The sequence below is a fragment of the Thermobia domestica genome, chromosome 7 (assembly GCF_964235325.1).
Source record: "Thermobia domestica chromosome 7, izTheDome1.hap1.1, whole genome shotgun sequence".
Taxonomy (NCBI): Eukaryota; Metazoa; Arthropoda; class Insecta; order Zygentoma; family Lepismatidae; genus Thermobia; species Thermobia domestica.
In genome coordinates this window covers 41,982,733-42,005,461 of record NC_137460.1, presented here as the reverse complement: position 1 = coordinate 42,005,461, position 22,729 = coordinate 41,982,733, and the positions used below count along the sequence as shown (strand labels likewise).

Genomic DNA, 22,729 nt, shown 5'->3' with positions numbered 1-22,729 from the left:
TTAATGATGAAAATGTGGCTTATTTGTAATTTCGTAAAGATCTAAATCGGAGATCACTTGGTGAAGGAATTCTGATATTTAGAGATTATAACAATAAGGGGAAATAGATGCAAACAAGATGTAAAACCCTGTCTTCCTCGCTAGTTTAGTACTAGCTCATGCGCCTTTGTTGCATAGGTTCCCGGGTTCGATTCCCAGTGGGAGAGCATTAAAGTTTGAACGCATTATGGTTATTTGGATTCTCCTTTAGCTGTAAGTCCATGTTTCACATAGTCTTGGTGCTGGAAAAGGACCTAAAATTCAACGAACAGCATGATGTAAAATCCAGAATACCTTAGTCGAAGAAGAAATTCACTTAAAATAAAAAGTCCTCTAACTGGAACCTCGACACAGAACTGTAGAAAAGCCTAATAAAAGTATATGTATGGAGTGTGGTGTGTTGTATGGATGTGAGGCATGATCGCGAAGAGAAGAGGAAAAACTGAGAATGAAAGTCTTGGGAATGTGGTCTTGTAGAAGGATGTTTGAACTTGAAAATCAATATTTTGTTTAATAAGTAATCAAATCATGACAATAGATTAGATTGATAGGAGGGAAACGGAGTATATTGAAGCATATTCCGGAAAGAAGAAAAGAAGATAATTGTAAACATTATGATATGTGGAGGAATCAAGCTTTTAGGTAGGGAGATAATGGCAGAAGAAAACGGACCTTGAGAAAAGCCGTGCCTGCAACATGCAGACCAAATAATAGGATCTTCCTTAATCTTTTACGGGGTCTGAATATTAATATTGAAACTACTATGACAGACCCAGCAAATTTATTCATACAGAAAGTTATAAAACCTCTCCAAGATTAGTGATACCTTGTAAGTGTTCGATATGAGCACCCCCGATAACTCCGCAGAGGTCTTGTCACATACGTTCCTACATACGACGGCCGATGTCAACAAATGCTTTCGTGCTTTTGTGCTGTTTCGTAAATGAAATTGCCATTGTTCTGTCACAGTTATCTCACATTTAGTGAATTCAAAGATGAAGTAAGCCTTTTTTTTTTCTTACCGTAAATATCGTCATATTTGTTGCCCTCTAGTGGCTAAATCTACAACCACTCCATGTGCCACTACATCCGGTTCTTGGTTGATGCAATCTTGGAGAGATTCTGTAACTTTCTACTATTTCTGTTGGGCCTGCCTTTATTGTTTCAATGTTCAAAATTCTGTACAAGATGTAATTAAGAAAAAGTACAACGACACGAGTCTCGTTCAGGATGGGGAAGAGTGGGAAACTGCGTCGACTGTATGTGTTCATTTTACTCCAACCTCACTCACCCTCGCCCTCGCAGTGGCAGTTGGCCCTCGGCCTCGTTCATCCTCGCCCTCACAGTAGCAGTTGACCCTCGCCCTCCTGTTGTGAATTTGTCTTCGCCCTCGCGCATCCGTGCTCTCGCGTCATTGTGGGCGAAGGAATTTGAGGATGAGGATGCCCTCAAGAGGGCCACCCTCGCGAAGATGAACAGCTCTGCGTTAAACTATCGGAACTGAATTAAGAAGAGAAGAAGAACAAACTCGAACGCATAAGTCTGTTCTCAAGTACCTGCACTATATATTTACAATATACAAATATTCATAAACTGTTTTACAAGCAAATTACTACTCTACGTATTTTGCATGCATGCAACAGTTAAGTACGCACTTCAATTATATTGTTTTTAACCTAAACAATTATGAAGTAGCGTTTGAGTTATTACGCAAGCATGCTGACACAGTAAACTACATAATACACATCTTCCTGGAAAACTTTAATTACCAATTATCATTATTATATAATATAGACAAAAAACTGCAATTTTCAAGTAACGCATGCGACACGTGGAACATGCAATTATTAAGTGCAATTTCAGAAGCCTGTCTTTTTTAGCATAACTGCTCTGCAGATGTCACGGACGACAGCTGTCAATTTGTTACTCAAAATCAAGACATTTTACATTTACATACGATTTCATTAACGATCTTCACTACTCTTTACTTTTCTTTTTTCTTTTTGCAAATAATGCAATAAGAGTAAACAATATGAAAATTGTGGACATGATCCATTTCACGGTGTTGAATACCTTCGTGATCTATGTTTTGTCTCCTTTTATTTATTTATTTATTTAGTTTTGGAGAATTACACTCACCAGTCAAAACATTATGACCGCATGCCTCTATCTGCTTGTACTCTGTCTTGCAGGACAGCCGCAATTCGGTGTGTCATGCAAACAGTGAGATGTTGGTAAGTGGCTGCAGGCATGGTGTGCCACATCTGCATATACAAGTCACTTAATTGCTGTAAATCGCGCGGAAAAGGGTGATGAGCTCTGACCTGATGCTCAATGCTATTCCTAAATGTTGAGTTGGGTCAGAATCGGGTTAATAATTAAAGCATTACAGCAGTTGGAATTGACCACTGTGCTCCTCGAATCACTGCAGCACAACGTTGGCCTAGTAACAAGGAGCGTTATCTTGCTGAAAGATGATATTCCCAGCTTGAAATGTGTCCGACATGAGTGGGTTACATGATCAGGAAAGACCTGACGTTAGCTAGGAGCCGTGATGGTGCTCCTCATGCGCAATACTGGGCCCATGGATGACCATGTAAAGGTTCCTCAACTCATACTGGAGTCACCACTATCGTGTCGTCGTCCTACTGTATTTATGTTGTTTCGAGTAGCTGTTCCTCTGGAAGACGACTTATTCTGACACAGCCATCAATGTGATGAAGGCAGTATCAGACTTTTCGGACAGTGCAATGTTGTGCCATTGCTCAGCGGTCCAGTGACGATGGATGTGTGCCCATTCCAGTCGTAATCGATGATGCCGTGCGGTTAACATTGGTACACACGTAGAACGTTAACTGCGGAGCTTCATATCGAACAGTGTATGGTGAACTGTGTCCTCAAACACACTCATGCTTCGTTCACTGTTATTAGCTGCTGGTAATTGTACCGCAGTTTCACTCGACAACCTGTTTTATCAACAACAGCTTACAACGACCAACATCTTTAGAGAGGTGTGTAGTCACCCCACGCCCTGTCGTTTGGTGCTGCTGGTTTCACCGTACTTTTCCCACTTTGGAAGAGAATAACCACGACAGCTCGCGAACACCTTACAAGTCGCGCTGTTTCCAAGATGCTCATTTCCAGCCGTTTGTCCATTACAATCTTCCCCCTCCCTCTGTCAAACTCCGATATATCGGCGACCTTACTCGTTCTAAGCATAAGCACCACACTGACTGATCGAGTGAGGTCCCTGTCACCTTTCGGCGAGTGGTTCTGTTGTCCCTAATGACATTTACGTAAGCAGGTGGTTCAGAAAGTATCGTTTGGCCCTAATGATTTGATTGGCGAGTGTATTTCTCTTCTGACTGACTGACTTTTTAATCAACACTCAAGCCAAACCCGTTAAGCTAAAAACTTGAAATTTGAACATATATAGGATTTGTGATGTAAAATCCCACGAGGGAAGGATTTCGATAGGGTAAGGAGGAGAGAGGGGCGGCAATTATTATCTTAAAATCTCCTTATCTCGGAATCTCTGAAGGTTAGAGATGTGATTATGGGGCGGAAGTTCATGACCTAAAAATATAGATATATGATCTATAAAATGTCCATAAAAACACGGAAAAATGACCTAAAAATTGTGTGAAAATGGTGATTAACTTTTTAACTGTAACTTTTAAAGAATAGAACAAACATCAAATGTGTTGTCCGTTTCCAAAACGTCTCCAGTGGCGAAGCGTAATCCCACAAGTAGGGTAGGCCCGACAAACTAATAACACAAATAACATTTAATGCATAATAAAATGTTTAAAATTACAGTCAGAAGCCTATTTTCTTTATTGAGTTAAACAAAAAGAAAAAAACTACCAAATCCATTTATTTTAAAGAACTTTCTTAGTTCTATTTCTAACACTATTTAGGGGTTCTATACATAGTAGGTTTGTTGTTGCTGTTTAATTTATCAAGGAAGAATGGATATATAAGCAAAAGCAAACGGAAAGTAGTTTATTATTATTATTATTATTATTATTATTATTATTATTATTATTATTATTATTATTATTATTATTATTATTATTATTATTATTATTATTATTATTATTCAACAAATATTTACGTGGAGGAAAACACACAATATGTATTAATGTATGTACCACTACAAATATTTTAAAGTGCAGTTCATACTTTTTTCTGTCTGGGATTTGCAGGAGGAGGATCTGAATTTCCTCCTCACTTACTGTTTTCGTTTCCTGCATATTTGAAAATGGAGGGAGAGGAAAAGAAAGTAGTTTTACATTTAGCTGTTAAATTTCTTGGATAAACGTTTGTTACTTGCATCTCCCACTTTAAAGTAAGTACAATACTGCATTTAATTAATGAATCTCGTAATAATGACTTCACTAGAAATGTTAATGCTCAGAAAGAACTTCATTTGAATCAGCGCAAGATATTTAATATTGTATTCTATGGAGTGACATATTTAACGAGGGGGGGGGGGCTTCCGGGCTTAAACACTCACCGAAATTTTATCGCAACTTTATTATTTTATATATATTACAGAATGTTCACATTTCCAGAAATAAAGTTAGCAAAGCCTCTTACGAAACAAGCAAAGCCCCCCGAAACAAAATCGTAAATACCCCACCCACTGATTCTATAAAATGAAAAACAACTAAAATTATACACAAGTATAATTATTTTACCCTGTACTGTAGCGTTTGTAAATTTATACACATGTTTAATGTATCAGGTTTATATTCTACATTGTAGTATGGACCAGGTCCCATGTAGGAAACAAAACAGCTACCCTGAATAACTACTGAGAGTATATACCTAAATTAAACCAGTAATCATTAACAAAAATACATAATTCTACATAGAAACTTACTACTCTGTGTTAAGGAGATCATTTTATAACATATTAGTATTCGCAGATGCCTTCAACGCTAAAACTAAACTACCAGAGGCCAGTCTTAGCACCTTCCCAACAATGCGTGCAATTCCAAGCGAAAATAACTTCGCTCCTTGAGCAGCGTAGTCCCTAAACCTATCTGGCGGGCTGGTGAGGCTCAGACGGAAGGGACTTCGAGTGTTTCCAACCTATTATTTTGTTACCAAAAAAAAGAAAAAAAAAAGAAAGAAAGAAAGAAATGTTGAAGTATTGACTTTATTTTATAAGAAAGCTAAGATAGAGAAAATATACGTTAGAAAACAGGGTAGACCCGGCCTCAGAGCCTCATAGTACTCTTCGCCACTGCTATTTTACAAAACTTTCGTGAAATCAATTTTTTGTATTAATCATTATTATTTCGACACCTGAAAATAAGTAAAATTAGTTTTGTAAAATGTCAAATAATTACCTGAACACATTCAATAGGATTAATTATTTGAAATTAAGTATTAGGAAATTTAAAAAAATGAAAAAAGGTATTCCAGAGAAATGGACAAGAGACGGTTTGGAATTGAATGACTCAAATGATGGGCATCGTCTCCACGAGACCAGAGAAAATAAAGTAGCTTCTTCTGTTGAAATATATAAGTTTGATTTTAAATGAAAGTAAACAGATAAAATATAAATTTAAATAATTTAATGATTAAGCCAAATACAGCAAATTATTCAGTGTAAAATGTACTTACTGTATTTCCCGCATCTCGGCCTACTATGTAGTGTGACGCGTTTCCATGTCCTGTGCGTTACTGCGAAATTAAAGAAATAGTGCCCGCATGTAAGTCGTCCAATTATTGTTTAGAATTAACAAATTGTGTATGAAAAATCGAAAAGTGAAAATCAGGGACACATTCGGGAGAGGGGGACTTCCTAGACATGCTGTCTCTTTCTGCCAAGATACAGACCGTAGAGAAAAAGCAACAAGTTTAAACATCAGAAATTGTTTTTAAAATATTACACACAAACATACGAATTAAACGTCGTGACAAACATCTTGGCATTTGAAGGCGGCGCTCCAAGTTCCCTTTAAATGCTGCTAGCAAATGAGAGGCCAGCGGTATTGCCACGTTTATTTTATACACACCCACGTCTATACTCTGGCACCTGATCGTGCTGTAGTTCGTCTGCTTAGCCATAGCCACTCCCCTTAGCACTCGGCAACATCGCGTCAAAGCTTGAGTTTTATTCGTTTAGCTGAAATGCCAAGATGTTTGTCACAGGCTTTAATTTTGAAAATATTTAATCAAAATGAAAAGACCAGGTTTTCGCAGTTATTCATGACGAAGACAGGAGTGGCAGGCTATCAGTGGTCACTGATGACCTCGTTCAGAAAATTGACGAAAAACTTTGTGAAAATCGATATTTCACAATCTCGGATCTTTCTGATGAATTTCCACAAATTTCCAGGATTTCAGTGCTTTGATGATGATGAGGAATTAAAGAAGCAGTCACAGGCTGGTTCAAGGCACAGGCGGGAGATTTTTATGCTGATGGAATTTCTAAGCTAGTGCAGAGATATGATAAATCCTTGAATGTTTATGGAACTGTATTGAAAAGCAGAGCAATGAAGTGTTTTTTTTTAGATGTATATAATAAATTCTTATTTACTTTGGTGTTTCTTTTTTCTTTTTTAACCAATCGGATGTTAGTTTCCGAACGGCTCTCGTAGTATTAAGTAGTTCAGGCCGTTACATACGTACAATTTTAATTATCGTTATTATTATTATTATTGAGATTTTGATGTCGAAAGTACAGTTTTATTAAGCAAGTAATTCGACTTGTCGACTAAGGTCATCCATCAATGATATGTAAAACAAAAATAAGCTGCTCAAGTCGTTTTCAATACAGAGGAAAAATAAATTAAGGGACTAAGTCCGTTGATTACGTGCACAACGAGACATTTACTCATTGTAAGCAACACAAAAGTAAACTATTTACTAAAATTGTATTTTGGTAGGGAACATGTTAACATTGATTTCTTTTATATGGTTAAAATCAGTAATTGGGTTTCTTCTTTTGTCCATTTCACACAGGGTGAGAAGTTCTTGGTACTGAAGAAGAGGTATCGCATCGGAGAGCCTTCAAGTCCAACGTACTCCTCCTATTCTTCTTCCTCTCCAATGTCTTCCGGGCAATCAACCCCGTTACCTTCAACAGCATTTCCTATATTGTTCGATCCACCAGAAGCTCAGTCACCACCTCGTCAACCTCCACCGTACCGTCCTCCGCCACCACCTTCTGCTGCAGTCCACTGTAGTTCACCGCCTCTGCAACCACCAATGTCTCCTCCACTTCCAATGACAGCAATACCCAATAGACCCGACTTACCTAGATCACCTTCACTACCCGAGGGTGCTGTTGATGTGCTAGATAGTCGTGAAAAGTTACCTGAGTCTGACCTTGGTGACGATATATCACCAATTCCTCCACCTGTTCCACCTCGACGGAAGAGCAGTGATAAGCATAGGCATGAAAACAAGGAGAACGTGCAGATGGAGGCAAATAAGAAACCAAAGACTGAGGCTGAGAAGGCGAAAGAGGTAGGACACATTTAGTATTAGTTTATCCTGGTTAACGAGTGCATGTATATGAACTTTACTTAATAAAATTTTAAAAAAGGCAAATGTTGGTTATTCACTTGTTTGTCGAACTATCAAAATGATGTGACGTACAGCTAATGTTTGCTGCACTAAACATTTTCATAGAGTAGAGAAAATATGCATTACAGCAGACAGATTAACTTTTGTTCCTAATTATAGCTTCGAAAATCAATAAAAATAATATTAAAAGTGATTTTATACATACTCTAGTTCAGTCAGTTTCAAGTGACCAATACAAGCTGTCTCAAATTAATGTATATATTCTTTAAACCAGATAGATACACAATTTTTGTCATGTTGTGTACCTTAAGAATGTAAATATTTTTGACGCTGAAGATGGGTAAAGCAATAGCCGTTTATGCTTTTCTTTTACACTAATGCCACCTATTGGACAATTCTGTAAAATATTTGAAGCTTGTATAAAGTTATACATACGGTGTTGTTCATCTGTATTTATGTGTAGTTTAAGTCATGACTTAAGTTTGATATCGCACTTGTCAATTCTTTTCCTAAAGTTGGAGTAGTTTAACTTTATTTCGGCATTCGCAGTAAGAAGCTTTCGGGTTACTTTCTATTAGTTTGAGTTAGCAAAATGGAACTAGTGACTCACTTCATTTAATTTAATTTTAGCGATTCTTTTAAGTGAAATCCATTTACCTACAATATTTTTAAAAAATCCCTAAAGTAATTTGATGTCGTAAATTACGTATATGAATATGTATGAAGCCATTATCAAGAGCTATTCGTTCTAAAATAACTGAGAACGTAAAACAATATTAAAATTTAGAGAAGTTAGTGCTCTATGGAAGGAGTTATTTTCAGCTGAGAAGTGTCATGCGTATGTTTTTATTTCATGGAGTTATTATTATTTTTTTTCCACAGCTACAAGGGTGAGTCAAACGTTTCGCAATATTTGGTTACTTACGTACATTATGCGTCAGGTTACAACGAAAGATGACTAGCACCCAGAGTAGAGGCTATCGTGTTTTATCGTCTAAAACTATCTCTCGGCTAATTCTTCGACTCCGTGCCGATATAAGTATATGTTGTTCCAGAGGACAAATTCTTATATTATTGCTTCCACCTCCTCTTGGTTGTTGAAACGCAGGAAGCGAGCTATGAATCGAAACAAGCAATAATCTGAGGTGTCCAAGTTTGGACTATATGCTGGGTATAGCATCAGTCAAGTTTCTGCACATTCTTGGCATTTATTCTGGATTGTTCAAGAGATGTGAGATTTCGCGATATTTTGCTACAAAATGGTTCGCTTTCTGTCCTCAATTGCAGGGTATTTTTGACATACAGTGGCATATATCCACTCCAACTTTTCGAATAACAAGTTGGTATTCATGATTCGATCGCCCTGAACAAGTTCATAGTGAATTATCCCTCGTAATTCCACACCAGACGCAAAGTATAACCGTGTATTTGAAATGCCCGTCTTTGGTATCATGTTATGCTACCTGGGCTCATTTAACCACTACTTATACATGTTAGAATTTCGAAAAAATATCAACGTTTCATGGCGCACTGTTATTCAGGAAACTCAGATCGCATGAATTTTCGTGTAGTTTCTTACACATATCTTTTCGCCTTTGTACTTGAATTAAGGTCAATTCATGAGTCACAGTTCGGCAGCTTCGAATGCTGTTGCTGAGATCGTGAAGATGAGAAAATACACAGGACTTCGAGATATCGATGTTCTTAGATAACCTATGTGGCAGTCATCGGATTTGTCTCTGTGGTCTGGTGTACAATCTCTGAATCCACGGTTTTGGGCCAACCTGACAGATCGGCGGTTTGTGTCTGATCGGCGAGATACTTGCAATCGAGCGAAACTTTTTGAAACATCTGGTTGCTGTTCTGTGATCAACTATCTCACTTCTAGCACAACAGTTTCAGATTGTTTCCGCGGCCTTATGGCCTCTTCTAGACACGCAAAGTAGAAGTTTTGAAATTGGAGTTTGTTGAACCTTTTTTTTCCCCTCAGTTTTGCAATCACACACGGAACACAGCACTGCACAACGCTTTTGGATACCAACTATATCTATATCCGTGCTAGCAAGCACCTTCAACGGACTGAACTGCTTCGATCACGTGAAATACGCGCCACAAATGTTACACTGTGCCAATATTACGAAACTTACACTCACTCTTATAGTACAGAAATTAGTATAATATAATAAAAAGTTATGTGAGGAATATATATCCAGTGCAATTGAGTCCTAACTGTATTGTTTTAAAAATGATTCTATGTAACATACATATTGCGTGCAAATTGATTGTCAGCTAGTTATTGTTTTTACCTGTATTTGTTTGAATGTAAGTGTATTCACAATACTAATGCTTTAGTGATCGTGAGCGAAACTGTCTTATTAACATAAGCCATGTTTTTGTGTCTCAAATAATTAACATATGTATTCATGTAATAATGAAAATATCAAATGTGCAAAGTTTTGAAGAGGAAATATATAGCGCACACGCGAGCTCCGTAGTAACGTAGAGCAATGTTTTTCGGCATTAGTACACGATATTGTTTTACCAGTTCGCGTTGTATTATCTATATCAATTATGTAGAACCATTACGTCATTACTGTATTGTTAAACAGTCAAAAGTAACACATATTCATAGAGTGTGCCGTCAAAAGTCCCAGGACACTCTTGTATCTCGAAACAGAGGAAGTGTCGTCCATAGACAGTTCATCATTCTACGTCGGGATAGGAGTCCTATGTCCAATTCATGGCCTCCATCTTGAAATCCGCCATATTGGTTCTCGGAATTATTGCAGATACATGTGGCAAGAATGAAGGATATTTTTGCTTGTACTACGCACAATTTACATCGTTATTTGATATTCCACTCCACATGATCCTTTTTCTAATTTAAATCAATATGATGGATTTCAAGATGACAGCTATAAATTGTAAGCACGGTTCAACGTAGGGCGACAGTCGTAATGTACAGTGGCGAACTGACACTTCTGTTTCGGGGAAAGAAGGGTATTCTGAGACCTTTTAATGACACACCCGTATGTAAATGTTCATCAGCTACTAAATATGGCTCTATATCTATATAATCCTGAAAACGTATGTAACTAGTACTGTGTAAATTAGGTCATAACGTATGCTTCATAGTAGTTGTACCATAATGTGCAATAATAACGCCAGTTACTAGAACATTGTATAATTTTAATTTATGGTGATTTTTTTTTCACGAGGTCTAGACCTAACACCATTTGACTTTTACTTGTAACGTAACTTAACCATAATTTACGCCGTGATTGTTGGTCCACAACATCTGAAAGAAAATAGCTTTCATTATATCGGTAGATTAAATCCCAACGCCATTGGCTTTGTATTATTGGAGAGACAGGACAGAACCATGTGTTTAATTCATGTATATCTCAAGAAAGTCATAGCTTGTTTCCCTCGGAAAATTAGAAATTACTATGCTTATATAAGTTCATGCTATTGATGCACCGACACTCCCTGGTTTTTGAACTTTTCATCACGAGAAAAATACCTTAATTCAGTATTGAATTATGTTTGATCAGCAAGATTGATATGGTGGTATGAATAGACTTAGATGAATTGAGAAAGAATAAAAGCTTCCTCGAAAACATTAACTATGGTGATCGCAGAGAGTCGTGAAGCTTGACCTAGATCTACCAATTTCAGCATCCAATAGAACGCACGGGGTGTCTTGATCCAGTGGCGTAACTAAAGACTTGGGGGCCCTCCCGCAGACTGCGTGAAGCGGGGCCCGTTCTCTGCATCCCATGTCAGGATTTGGGGGGCCCTGATGGCCTGAGGCCCCCCGCAATGCGGGGTCTGCGGGGCCCTTATTTACGCCCGTCTCGATCGTCAACACCCACCTATGAACATTTACCCTCGCGCCATTGCCATTGTCATCTCTCGCGCTATACAGAGAACATCTGAAGGTACAGTGTTGTCGGATTGCTGATAAGCTTTGTTTTGTTTATTTTTGTCATTATTGTTGTTGTTTTGTATTTTTGCTATTATTATTATTGTTACCGTTTAATTTCAATAATTGTTTGCGTTCGTGTTGTTTTTATGTGGTTTGTTCGCCATGTCTTCTAAGTTCGGCAATATTGTTGATGTACTTCCGTTTCACGTTTCGTCAAGTGTGCGTTTGGAAGTTAGCTCTACGAATCGTACCGAATTCTTCCGATGCATCATCACACGTAGGAAAAGCAGTTTTGTGATTGGCGTAGAGCCCAGGGTTCACGAGTCGTCGCGATCACATTAAGTTACTTACTGAATGATATAACAGGAAACTCAGATGCGGGACAAAAAAAACTATTTTTTTAAATGTCAAAAACCGGTTTTCTCCAAAACTGTTTATTTTAATCGAAACCGGTTGCGGTTTTCCAAAACTGATTCTATTTCTGACCAGAATAATGTTTCGTTGTTTTCCGGAAACCGATTCCATTTCCACAGTAATAGTTTTATGTGTTCGGGGAAATAACAGAACCGGTTTTGGAGAAAACCCGGAAAACGGTTTCGGCGAAAAAACGAATCGATTTTTGGAGAAAACTGAAACCGGTTTCGGTGAAAAACCAAACCGGTTTTGGAGAAAATCAAAATGTTGGTTTTTCGGATTTCGATTTTTCTAGAAACCGGTTTCCGTTTTTCACAAAAACCTGTTTTGCCCATCCCTAATTTAAACAGTGATATGCAGTTTTCGAGTATTTAGTAGAATTGCCGTACAGTTAACATTAGTGTGCATTGTTGTTCTTAAGTAGTAGTATCTTGAAAAACTTATAGTTTTTAAGGAGTTCGGTTTATCAAAATTTCCTTCGGAGAACAAACAGATCTGAAGAACTACTTGATGGATTACCATTAATTTTGGACAGAATGTTGCAGAGGGTCAGAAGAATAGAGTTCTTTTGAAAGAAGTGATATTCGAACTGGAAATGATAGAAACCAACCATTTTCGGTTTTAACGTTGATTACTAGGGAGCAAAAACGGTGATGAATAGCCAGAAGCAGTTTTCTGCAGTGACTCATGCGTCCCAAAAACACATTCCATTCCACTAATCTGTCTGCTAAATCCAAAAGTGACAGATATCATGCACTTCCGGTTTGATGTTGGTCGCTATAAAGCAGAAACAGTAATAGCGAGAAGCGTTCCTTTTACTCGATTTAGCGTTCTAAGAATAGCTATCTTCTCTTCTCGTAACTCTCTACTATATCCGAAAGTGACAGAAATCAACCACTTCCGGATTAACGTTGAGCACTATAGAGTAAAAACGGTAATAGATAGCGAGAAGTGGTTTGCTGCAATCAATTAAGTGTCTCAAGAACATACTCCATCTCCACTCTAATCTCTATTGAAGCCACAAGTGGTAGAAATCTACTACCACTTCCGGTTTATATATTAAGCGAGAAAATATCACGTCAAAGAAACCAAACTTTTTCACGTGTTGTACACGTGATACTTCAACTTGTTTGATGTATATGCTTTTCAAAATATTGGAGAGAAAATACCAGAATAGTATAAATAAAATTCTCAGTTCATAACCGCAAGTAAAAGGCGTTATTACACTGTTTCTATACTACTGCCACCTGTACGAGAATTCTATAATAAAATATTTAAAACCTGTGCCTCCCTGTCCTAACAGCCGTTGTTCATCTAGATAGTCTCTGGTAACTATATTGAAAATAATTATACAGAGAAATTTTAATATTATTCTCTGACTAACTGGAATTCTCGTTCTTCACAGAAGAACAGGTTTGTGGAAACTCGAACCCACTTCCTCCCTTGTAATGTGTATTTGATTTAAAGTGAAATGAAGAAGGTCAACTCGTCCCCATGCTAACAATGTTGAAAAATTTCTTTACGAGAGGTTCAGTCGTTTTCCCGTGATAATGAGATTCCCGTGATTGAGGTAGACAACATTAATACTATTTTTAAATAGGAGATAATTATATTCATAAATTGCCCCCGTTACTCCCCTTTAAAAGTGGAATTCCTAAAACGCTGGAGCACATGCCCATTTATTTTTAATAAGGAGCTTTTCGTACTAGTTTTCATCTTCGTAAGGGCTCGTGACCTACTGTATTATTATTATTATTATTATTTCATTATTATCATTATTTGGGGGATTAATGGGGACGTCAACAACGAGACTATATGTCCCCGTCTCGATACTGTATTTTTTTGGCGTACATCTTTTAAACCCTCTTTCTCCCTCCGAGGATACACATTTTAATATATGGGGTGTGATAAAAACCCGTTTTGAGTCAAGTAGGGCCTACTAAGATTCATTGCAAAGTGTTTATCCGTTTTTTCGTGATGATGAGCGGGAGCGGATTAAGGGCGGAGCCAATGGAGCCCAGGCTCCAGGGCCCCCAAATCCTTCTGTTCAATACTAAAATATAGTAATCAACTTATTATAGGCTTCAGACGTATGCTTTTTTTTTGTTTTTTTTTTCTCGCTCGCTTTGCTCGTGATATCGCTAGATTTAGGTAAGACTTCTTCTACCAGAATGTTCACGATACTTATTTTGTAAGGGAGTGAGCTACTTTGGGCCTCTATTACATGGTATAATGTTGATTTCATTTTTGTAATATGTATAGATATCGATAAAAAAAAAAAAACTTTTGAAAAAGTTTAGACGGTATGGTTGTTTCTTAAGTATAAGCAAACAATATGCTAATTTTCAAAAGTGGGCAATTTTTAATATTTATACAATGCTATTAAATTAAATTATTGATTTCAACACTATTTTGTAGTGCAAAAATTTAAGGGCTCATTATGTAAATTTTTGAAAATTTTTATTGGCTTAAAGTTATTAACTAAAATTGAAAACGATAGTGGGAAGTGTAATGAAACTTTCGTAAGAGGAAGAAGAAATGGATACACCTAAATCCATCATAGTCTAGGATTTATGAAGTATTTTTTTTAAACAAAAAAGTTCATTGTAAGCAGCAGATACAGTAATCTAGTTACAGCGAGTTAGGTGGTATATGGTCAATAATCGAAAATTACATAAGGGAATTCTGTAAATAAAAATGAATGTAATGATACTTAACATTTAACTCTTCCGAGACCACTGCATCAATTTTGGGTATTTTTCGTACGTGAGTGGACCCTGGCCTAACTTGAGCACATTTTAGCACATTTTCTTCAATGGAGAGGGGGTGATATGTAAAAATAATCTAAAACGATCCATATTAGTGTCCAATTCATTGTTTTCGAGGTCGCTGAGATGAATAGTGACATTTCCGATGCCGTTTAAGTCCAAATTAATCTGCCATCGGCATGAGAGTGAAGGTGACGCGTAAAAATAATCGAAAACTATCGATATTGGTATCCAATCCATACTTTTCGGGGTCGTTGAGATGAATAATGACAATGCCGATGCCGTTAAGTCCAAATTCATCTCCCATTGGCATGGGACTGATGGCGACATGTAAAAATAATCGAAAATTACCGATAATAGTATCCAATCTATACTTTTTGGAGACACTGAGATGAATAGTGACTTCCGATGCCATTAAAGTACAAATTCATTTCTCACGGTATCCTAAAGGGGTTTAAATGGAAGGGGTTCAAATAGTTCCCAGAAACCTACTCTTCTCGTGTGCTGAACGAGCATTTCAGCTAGTTTATTAATATAATAAATTACAACTTTATTATACCCATTAAGCTTCCAGCGGTACAACTGCATTGAACATATTTGTCAGTTGCAGACTACGAAATATTTTTGAAAAACTATTATTTTTTCTTTTGCCCGTTTTTCGTAAGTAGAAAGAGGTAATAAAATGTAACTTACCACAATAATAGATAATGTTATTCTACACCCGAAAATACGAATCGGAAAAATTTTCAGTGTTGCCATCCATAGAAATTACAGTGTGACCAGAATTTGAATTACTCAAAAATCTAGGCAAAGGCAGCGATTAGACAAATTAACTCAACGGTAATTGATGACTTATCATGCTGTCTATGTTCCTTGTTTACTACTTTTTAAATAATGTTTCTATTTATGTTGTAATTACTTATTTATTTTGTAATAATTTATGTAAGGTTTATAAAATAAATAGAAATATTATTTAAAAGGTAGTAAACAAGGAACATAGACAGCATGAAAAGTCATCAATTACCGTTGAGTTCATTTTTCTAATCGCTGCCTGGTGCCTTCCATTTCAACTCAGGCAAAAAAATATAAAATTGTACCATCACCATCTCAGATATTGTTGAAACTTTTTTTATAGCAACTAGACATGTTTTTAAGAGACCCATATTTTTTTGTTTTGTCGAAAAAAATTTTCCCGCCAAGTAATGGGCCATCAAAGACGGGGAGTACAATTTATGAATTGTAGAAGACATGGAAAATGGTCAATTTCTGAGCCTCACCATTCGGCTATGGAGACAGGTAGAGTTATAATTCTTGTTGTGGTATGTACATAGGGATATAAATAAACTATATTTTATTATAGTTTGGTTTGCGCATGCGTATCTTTTTGTACATAAATTAACAAATGAACGTCAATTTATCTGAAAAGTCGAAGTTTGCGAATTTTTTTCAAGCACTTCCGGTTCGAATTTTAAAATTCTGTTTTCACGGTTGGTAAGACCTAGTTACCCGCTTTCCGAAAAAAAATTTGTATCGCTTCTGTGGTCAACCGTTTTGTCGCAAAAAATTCGAGAAATTGTAAAATTTTCAAAAATCGCCATTTTTGGGCGCCATTTTCTCGAAAACACCATTTTTTAAAATTCTGAAATTTTGTCAGATGGTTCAACTTTACCTGAATAATAAACACACCAAATATCATTCTCGACCAATGCTTCATGGATTAACTGCAGCCTTTTAAAGTTAGTGAAGTTTCGCTAATTTTGATGTCACAGTTAGCAACACTGAGAACAATGAAAGTGCAATGATTTGATGATGTTTGTGGTTCACAATCATTAAATGAAGAATAAATGGTTTTCTTGGCTGGTTTTTTTTTTATTATTATTTTGATAGGGATATAAATAAACTATATCCCCTGGCTCTCTGAAATAGTAAAATGAGCCTCCCTCTACTCCTCCGTTTTCTTAAACTGAAGTAATCTGAGGTGGAAACTACGATTACGAAACACACAAATTTCAAGTTCACTTACTTAAAATGGTCTTAGAAAACAAAATTTCACTTTTTTTTTTTTTTTTTTTTTTTTTTTTTTTACATGGACCAATCTATTGCTTGGTGGTTGTCTTCTTTGCTAATAGCATGTAACCGTGCAGATGCTCCGATAGATGTTGGTTCACTCATAACTCATCTAGGAGTGGATCTAGGGGGACGATTGCCGCCCCCCCCCCCAGAAGAAGAAACTTTCTTATTTATATATGAATAAAACCCATCCCAGAGTTTGGAGCTCTTAAAAGTAGCTCTAAGTAGCAGTATTACAATCCCCCCCCCCAGAAGTCTGTCCTGGATACGCCCCTGCGTAGCACATTGTCGATAGTCACAAAACACTTATTTTCACTTCTCTTATGCTCTTCTGGAAACCTGTACCCTGCTGAAGGTTCATGTGGAAGCATAAACAGCACTTCACGTAATTCATGATTTATTCATAATATTTCTGCTACGCACCACTGGTTATCATACATATATGTATATAACAAAAGTTCCTTTTTGCAGATTTCTTAAATCTACACTTTGAATTGCAAAATTTCGATTTTGGGGGAAGTATGAAGTTAGTTCATGGTGACCCGTTACTGCCATAAAAACTTCGCAATTTTCCGAAAGCCAAAGATAACTTCATTGAATACCAGTTACTGGTCGCATACTTTCCCTTTTTTCTTCCGGAAGTCGTCGAATTCAGTTCCAGGTAACAAAACGAGAGTAATACCCGGAGTTTGTACTTGCACTATACTCACGAATTCTCCTGCGGTTTTAGTGGAGACGCGGTGGCTCAGTGGTAGAGCGTTCACTTCCAGTGCTTGGGGTCCCTGGTTCAATCCCAGCTCGTAACGTTCTGCAATTTTACCATTTCATTCATTTCTCATAATCACCGTCTCCTTTAGCCTAACCGGCATAAGCGTGGAACGTAAAACTTAAAGATTTCATTTCATTTTTTTCTACTGCGGTTTTAATACTGTGTATCTGTTTTAGCCTAAGGCTATGGCGCGTTGCCACATTGTTTGTCCCCCCCCTTCCCCACTACCGTCGAAGAGACCCTTGCATGGCCGGTTTCACTGCAAAAACACTGCTTTATCGGACCTGTCTGCATCTCGAACATCTGAAAGCGATTTTTAAAGTGGGATGCAGCACCATCAGAAATCACTGACACGGTTTGGGAAATTGTAGACACCTATTTTCACGTATTCAAACCTTTTTCTATAAAATATATTTTCGCTTTTCTTCGAGTATGTTTAGAATTTTGTCTATGACTATGAGTACATGAGCCGAATCGTGTGTTTTATCGACGTTTATTACAACAAAACTGTCAATTGTTTCATATTTCGGTGATAACTCTGAATTTCACTTTGCAGAATAACAGTCCAGTTTTCAACGAAGTCCACATGAAGTAAAATAGAATTTGTATCTTGAAATTTTATACGGTGGTTTTCGGTAGCAATTGATTCTCTTTGGATTTTCTTGATGTAGTCATGAATTACAATTCTTTCAGTTAAACCGGCAATGTACAATACGAAAACAGAAAGTGGCACACTTTTTTTTTTTTTTTTTTGTAACGAGATCATTATTTTCCCATATGGCATACGTAACCACTTTCATTTTCATCAGGATCAATAATTAAAGACACCACACTTATTTCTTCCACTCCAGGACATTCTCCACATTCTTGAAGAAGACAGCTGTCATTTTCTACGGATCATACTACTAAAGGAAATAGGTCACTCATGACAGCTTCAATACAGGCTGCACCTTTGATTTGTAGCAACGCAGTAGCAGCTAACTTAAATTTTGCACAATACACACACACACACACTTCCCTCTCAGGTTGCGGACCGACACACTTTAGTCGAATACTATAAAATTCCGAGTGACCCATTTTTATACTGGGATTGTTCTGTTTAAAAATTCAGTAAATTTCTTTGGAACGCGTAAGAAAATGTTTCGATTTTTTTTAACTTTTTGTCATTTTTCGATCACTGTAATGACATCGCACTTAATTGAGACTTTGTCTGGAGCATTCCAAATCATACTGAGGTAATAGTTTAAGCCTTTTATAGATCATCAGAATTCATTGGATGGCCATTTCAAGTAAATTTAAAATTTGTGTGTTTCGTAATCGTAATTTCCACCTCAGATTACTTCAGTTTAAGAAAACGGAGTAGGGGGGGGGGCTCATTTTACTATTTCAAAGAGCCTCTTTGTTCAAAATAATAAAAAACCAGCCAAGAAAACCTTTTATTCTTCATTTAATGAATATGAACCACAAACATCATCAAATCATTGCACTTTTATTGTTCCCAGTGTTGCTAACTGTGACATCAAAATTAGCGAAACTTCGATAACTTTAAAAGGCTGCAGTTAATCCATGAAGCATTGGTCGAGAATGGTATTTGGTGTGTTTATTATTCAGGTAAAGTTGAACCATCTGACAAAATTTCAGAATTTTAAAAAATGGTGTTTTCGAGAAAATGGCGCCCAAAAATGGCGATTTTTGAAAATTTTACAATTTCTCGAATTTTTTGCGACAAAACGGTTGACCACAGAAGCGATACAAATTTTTTTTCGGAAAGCGGGTAACTAGGTCTTACCAACCGTGAAAACAGAATTTTAAAATTCGAACCGGAAGTGCTCGAAAAAAATTCGCAAACTTCGACTTTTCAGATAAATTGACGTTCATTTGTTAATTTATGTACAAAAAGATACGCATGCGCAAACCAAACTATAATAAAATATAGTTTATTTATATCCCTATGTACATACCACAACAAGAATTATAACTCTACCTGTCTCCATAGCCGAATGGTGAGGCTCAGAAATTGATCATTTTCCATGTCTTCTACAATTCATAAATTGTACTCCCCGTCTTTGATGGCCCATTACTTGGCGGGAAAATTTTTTTCGACAAAACAAAAAAATATGGGTCTCTTAAAAACATGTCTAGTTGCTATAAAAAAAAGTTTCAACAATATCTGAGATGGTGATGGTACATGCTCTGCCTGAATTGAAATGGAAGGCACCGCCTTTACCTAGATTTTTGAGTAATTCAAATTCTGGTCACACTGTAATTTCTATGGATGGCAACACTGAAAATTCTTCCGATTCGTATTTTAGAGTGTAGAATAACATTATCTATTATTGTGGTAAGTTACAGTTTATTACCTCTTTCCACTTAACGAAAAATGGGCAAAAGAAAAAAATATTAGTTTTTCAAAAATATTTAGTAGTCTGCAGCCTTAAAAAAAAAAAAAAAAAAAAAAAAAGCGCGATAGATAAAGTGTTTATGATCCATGTTAAATTGAACTCTTAGACCATATTAGGTGTATCCATTCTTGCTTTCTTTAAAGCCAAAAAATTCATTTCAATTTTCCTGTGCAATATTTGTGGGTGTCAGGCATCCATCTGGTTACAAATAATAAGGCGAGGGGCATAGAAAATTTTTTTTAAAAAAGTCACATAGTGCCTTTTGAGCCTTGCATAATTTACTAGAATGTGGAGAACCATAGAAGGGCCGAGTCCTCAGGTCCCATGAACACAGATCTCTTCTCTGTTATTGTCTCTACGCGCGAAAGATAGTCTGTTTTAGGCGATGTGAAAGGACACAATCTAAATATGGTTGTAAATACATAGCAAGTTTCGGCGTATTTAGCTCCAAAGGACTAACGGAACATCTGTAGTCTATTTTTAAATATGATTTTTGTGTGTACATTTTATTTTATGAAGTTCTTTCTTCGTTTTTATAGCTGTTAAAAAGAAAAGAGAATCCATCATAAAATTTGACTTGTAGAAAGAGTTTTACACGATCTGTATGTATTATAATGTATAAACACCGGCTAAATAAACTTCATCCACTCTTTTGTACGTTTGTATTGCAAACGATTCATAGAGTATGTACGTAAGTGGAGGATTTGTCATGTGTCTGAAAAGATTGAAGATGTTCAAATATTTTGTACTACCCGAGTAAAGTCAGTTGTGTGCAAAGTTTCCACTTGTTTGTATGTGTATATATATATATATATATATAGTAAGCTGTTTTGTTTTTCGTTTTTAAGTTCAGTAACATCGTTTTACGTCAACTAACAACATAGCATTACTCATATCTGGCTTGGCAGGCATTTTGTTTTGATACCAGTTTTGGGCAAGTTGCAAGTTAATATTGTCAGCATACTTACTTACGACTAACAAGTGTATTTAGCTTTTTGCGTCATTAATTTTACGAATGACAGAGGTAAGATCGTAATAGTTGAGCATTACAGAAACGGCCTTGCATTGTGTTTAGTAGGAAGTACAAGAAACGAGAAGGTATACGAATGCTACACAGTAGTGTTAATGGATTCTTTGAATATCCGAATAAAATTTCTTATTCGAATAGTTATACGGATAACGAATAAGTATTGGAACAATTATTCACGTAATGAGTAATTATTTGGATAATTAGTAATTATTCAAACAATTATTCGAAAACGAGTTAATTATTCAAACAAATATTCAGATAATGAGTAATTATTCAAAATTATTCGAATAACGAGCAGTTATTCGGATAACGAGTAGTTATTCGAACAATTATTCGGATAACGAGTAGTTATTCGAACAATTATTCTGATAACGAGTAATTATTCAAACAATTATTCAAATAACGAGTAATTATTCAATTATTCTAATAACGAGTAACTATTCAAACAGTTATTAAAATAACGAGTAATTCAAACAAATATTCGGGTAGTGAGTAATTATTCTAACAATTATTCGGGTAACGAGTAATTCTTCGAACTATTATACAAATGACGAGTAATTATTCAAACAATTATTCGGTTAACGAGTAATTATTCAAACAATTGTTCGGGTAACGATTAATTATTATTACAAACAAATGTTCGGGTAACGAGCAATTATTCGAATAACTATTCTCTTAACGAGTAATGATTCAAACAATTATTTGTGTAACGATTAATTGTAACAATTATTCGGATAACTTCGGAGAGGTCCGTGCCCCACCCAAACATTTTTTCCAGAAAAATACGAAACCCATATTCCCTCATTTTATGTCTACAATATCTGTGCACAATTTCATTCACTTCGGTCCATTTATTCTTGCCTTTCCGGGGTCAACTTTCAAAATTTTGGGTGGGGCTTGCCCCCTAAAACCGGTTTTCCGCAGAAAATAAAAAAAACACGTATTCGTTTATTTTATGTATAGTATCTACCTGCCAAATTTTATCAAAATCGGAGTGTTACACTTGGGAAGTGTTACTTGTTAGTATAGTACAACTACGTGCGATTATGGACAGTATCTTACTGAATAACTACTTCGTTAATCAGTACAATTTTTTGCATAATGATAGTTATTGATGGAAGCAGTTTTTGAGATAGCCACTTTTTGAAACATTCATCTCCTAACGGTAATAAACGGAGTGACAAGTCCATTGGTATTACAAACTTTTATATCAATAACGTTAAAGACGTAACATCTGGTGTATAGGGTGAGGGTTTGTTAAGATGATAGAATTTAATTCACTTGCTCGAATTCCTTATGTGTAATACTGAGGGAGGGTAAACTCAATTTGATCCGCTGAACGAAAAGGGACGAAATCCAGTGCTTGAAATCGTTTTTTTTTTTCTTTCTTTCTTCTTCCAAGAGAACACGAATTTGTCATTCACTTGCACGGATTCAATATGGGTGACAAGGAGGAAAGGCGTTCGAACTGCTGGACGTATTAGCACGAAATTTGGTATATGGAAATTTTTGCCACAGAAAATACGAGTACTTATTTACCCGCACGAAAATTCAGTAGTGTTGAGGGAGAAGTGGAAGGTTCTGTTGCCTGACATAAATTTTGGTATAGGGAGCCATTTCAAATTAGAAAACACAAATATGCTATCCACTATGGGTGATGCAGAGGGAAGAGAGGATTCCTTTGAATACTAGATGTAAAGAAAGGTAATATGGTATGTCGAGGGTTTTTGCATCAGTGAATACAAGTTTTTCATTCACTTT

At 36.3% G+C, this 22,729-nt stretch overlaps 1 protein-coding gene across 1 annotated transcript in view; it reads left to right on the top strand.

Moving 5' to 3' along the window:
* LOC145690031 (uncharacterized) overlaps positions 1–22,729 on the top strand; it is a 162,968-nt gene that overhangs the window by 27,830 nt on the left and 112,409 nt on the right. Inside the window, exon 3 of the mRNA XM_081764529.1 lies at positions 7,021–7,527. Within this exon, the coding sequence (XP_081620655.1) occupies positions 7,021–7,527 (507 nt within the window). The remainder of the gene's footprint in view (positions 1–7,020; positions 7,528–22,729) is intronic.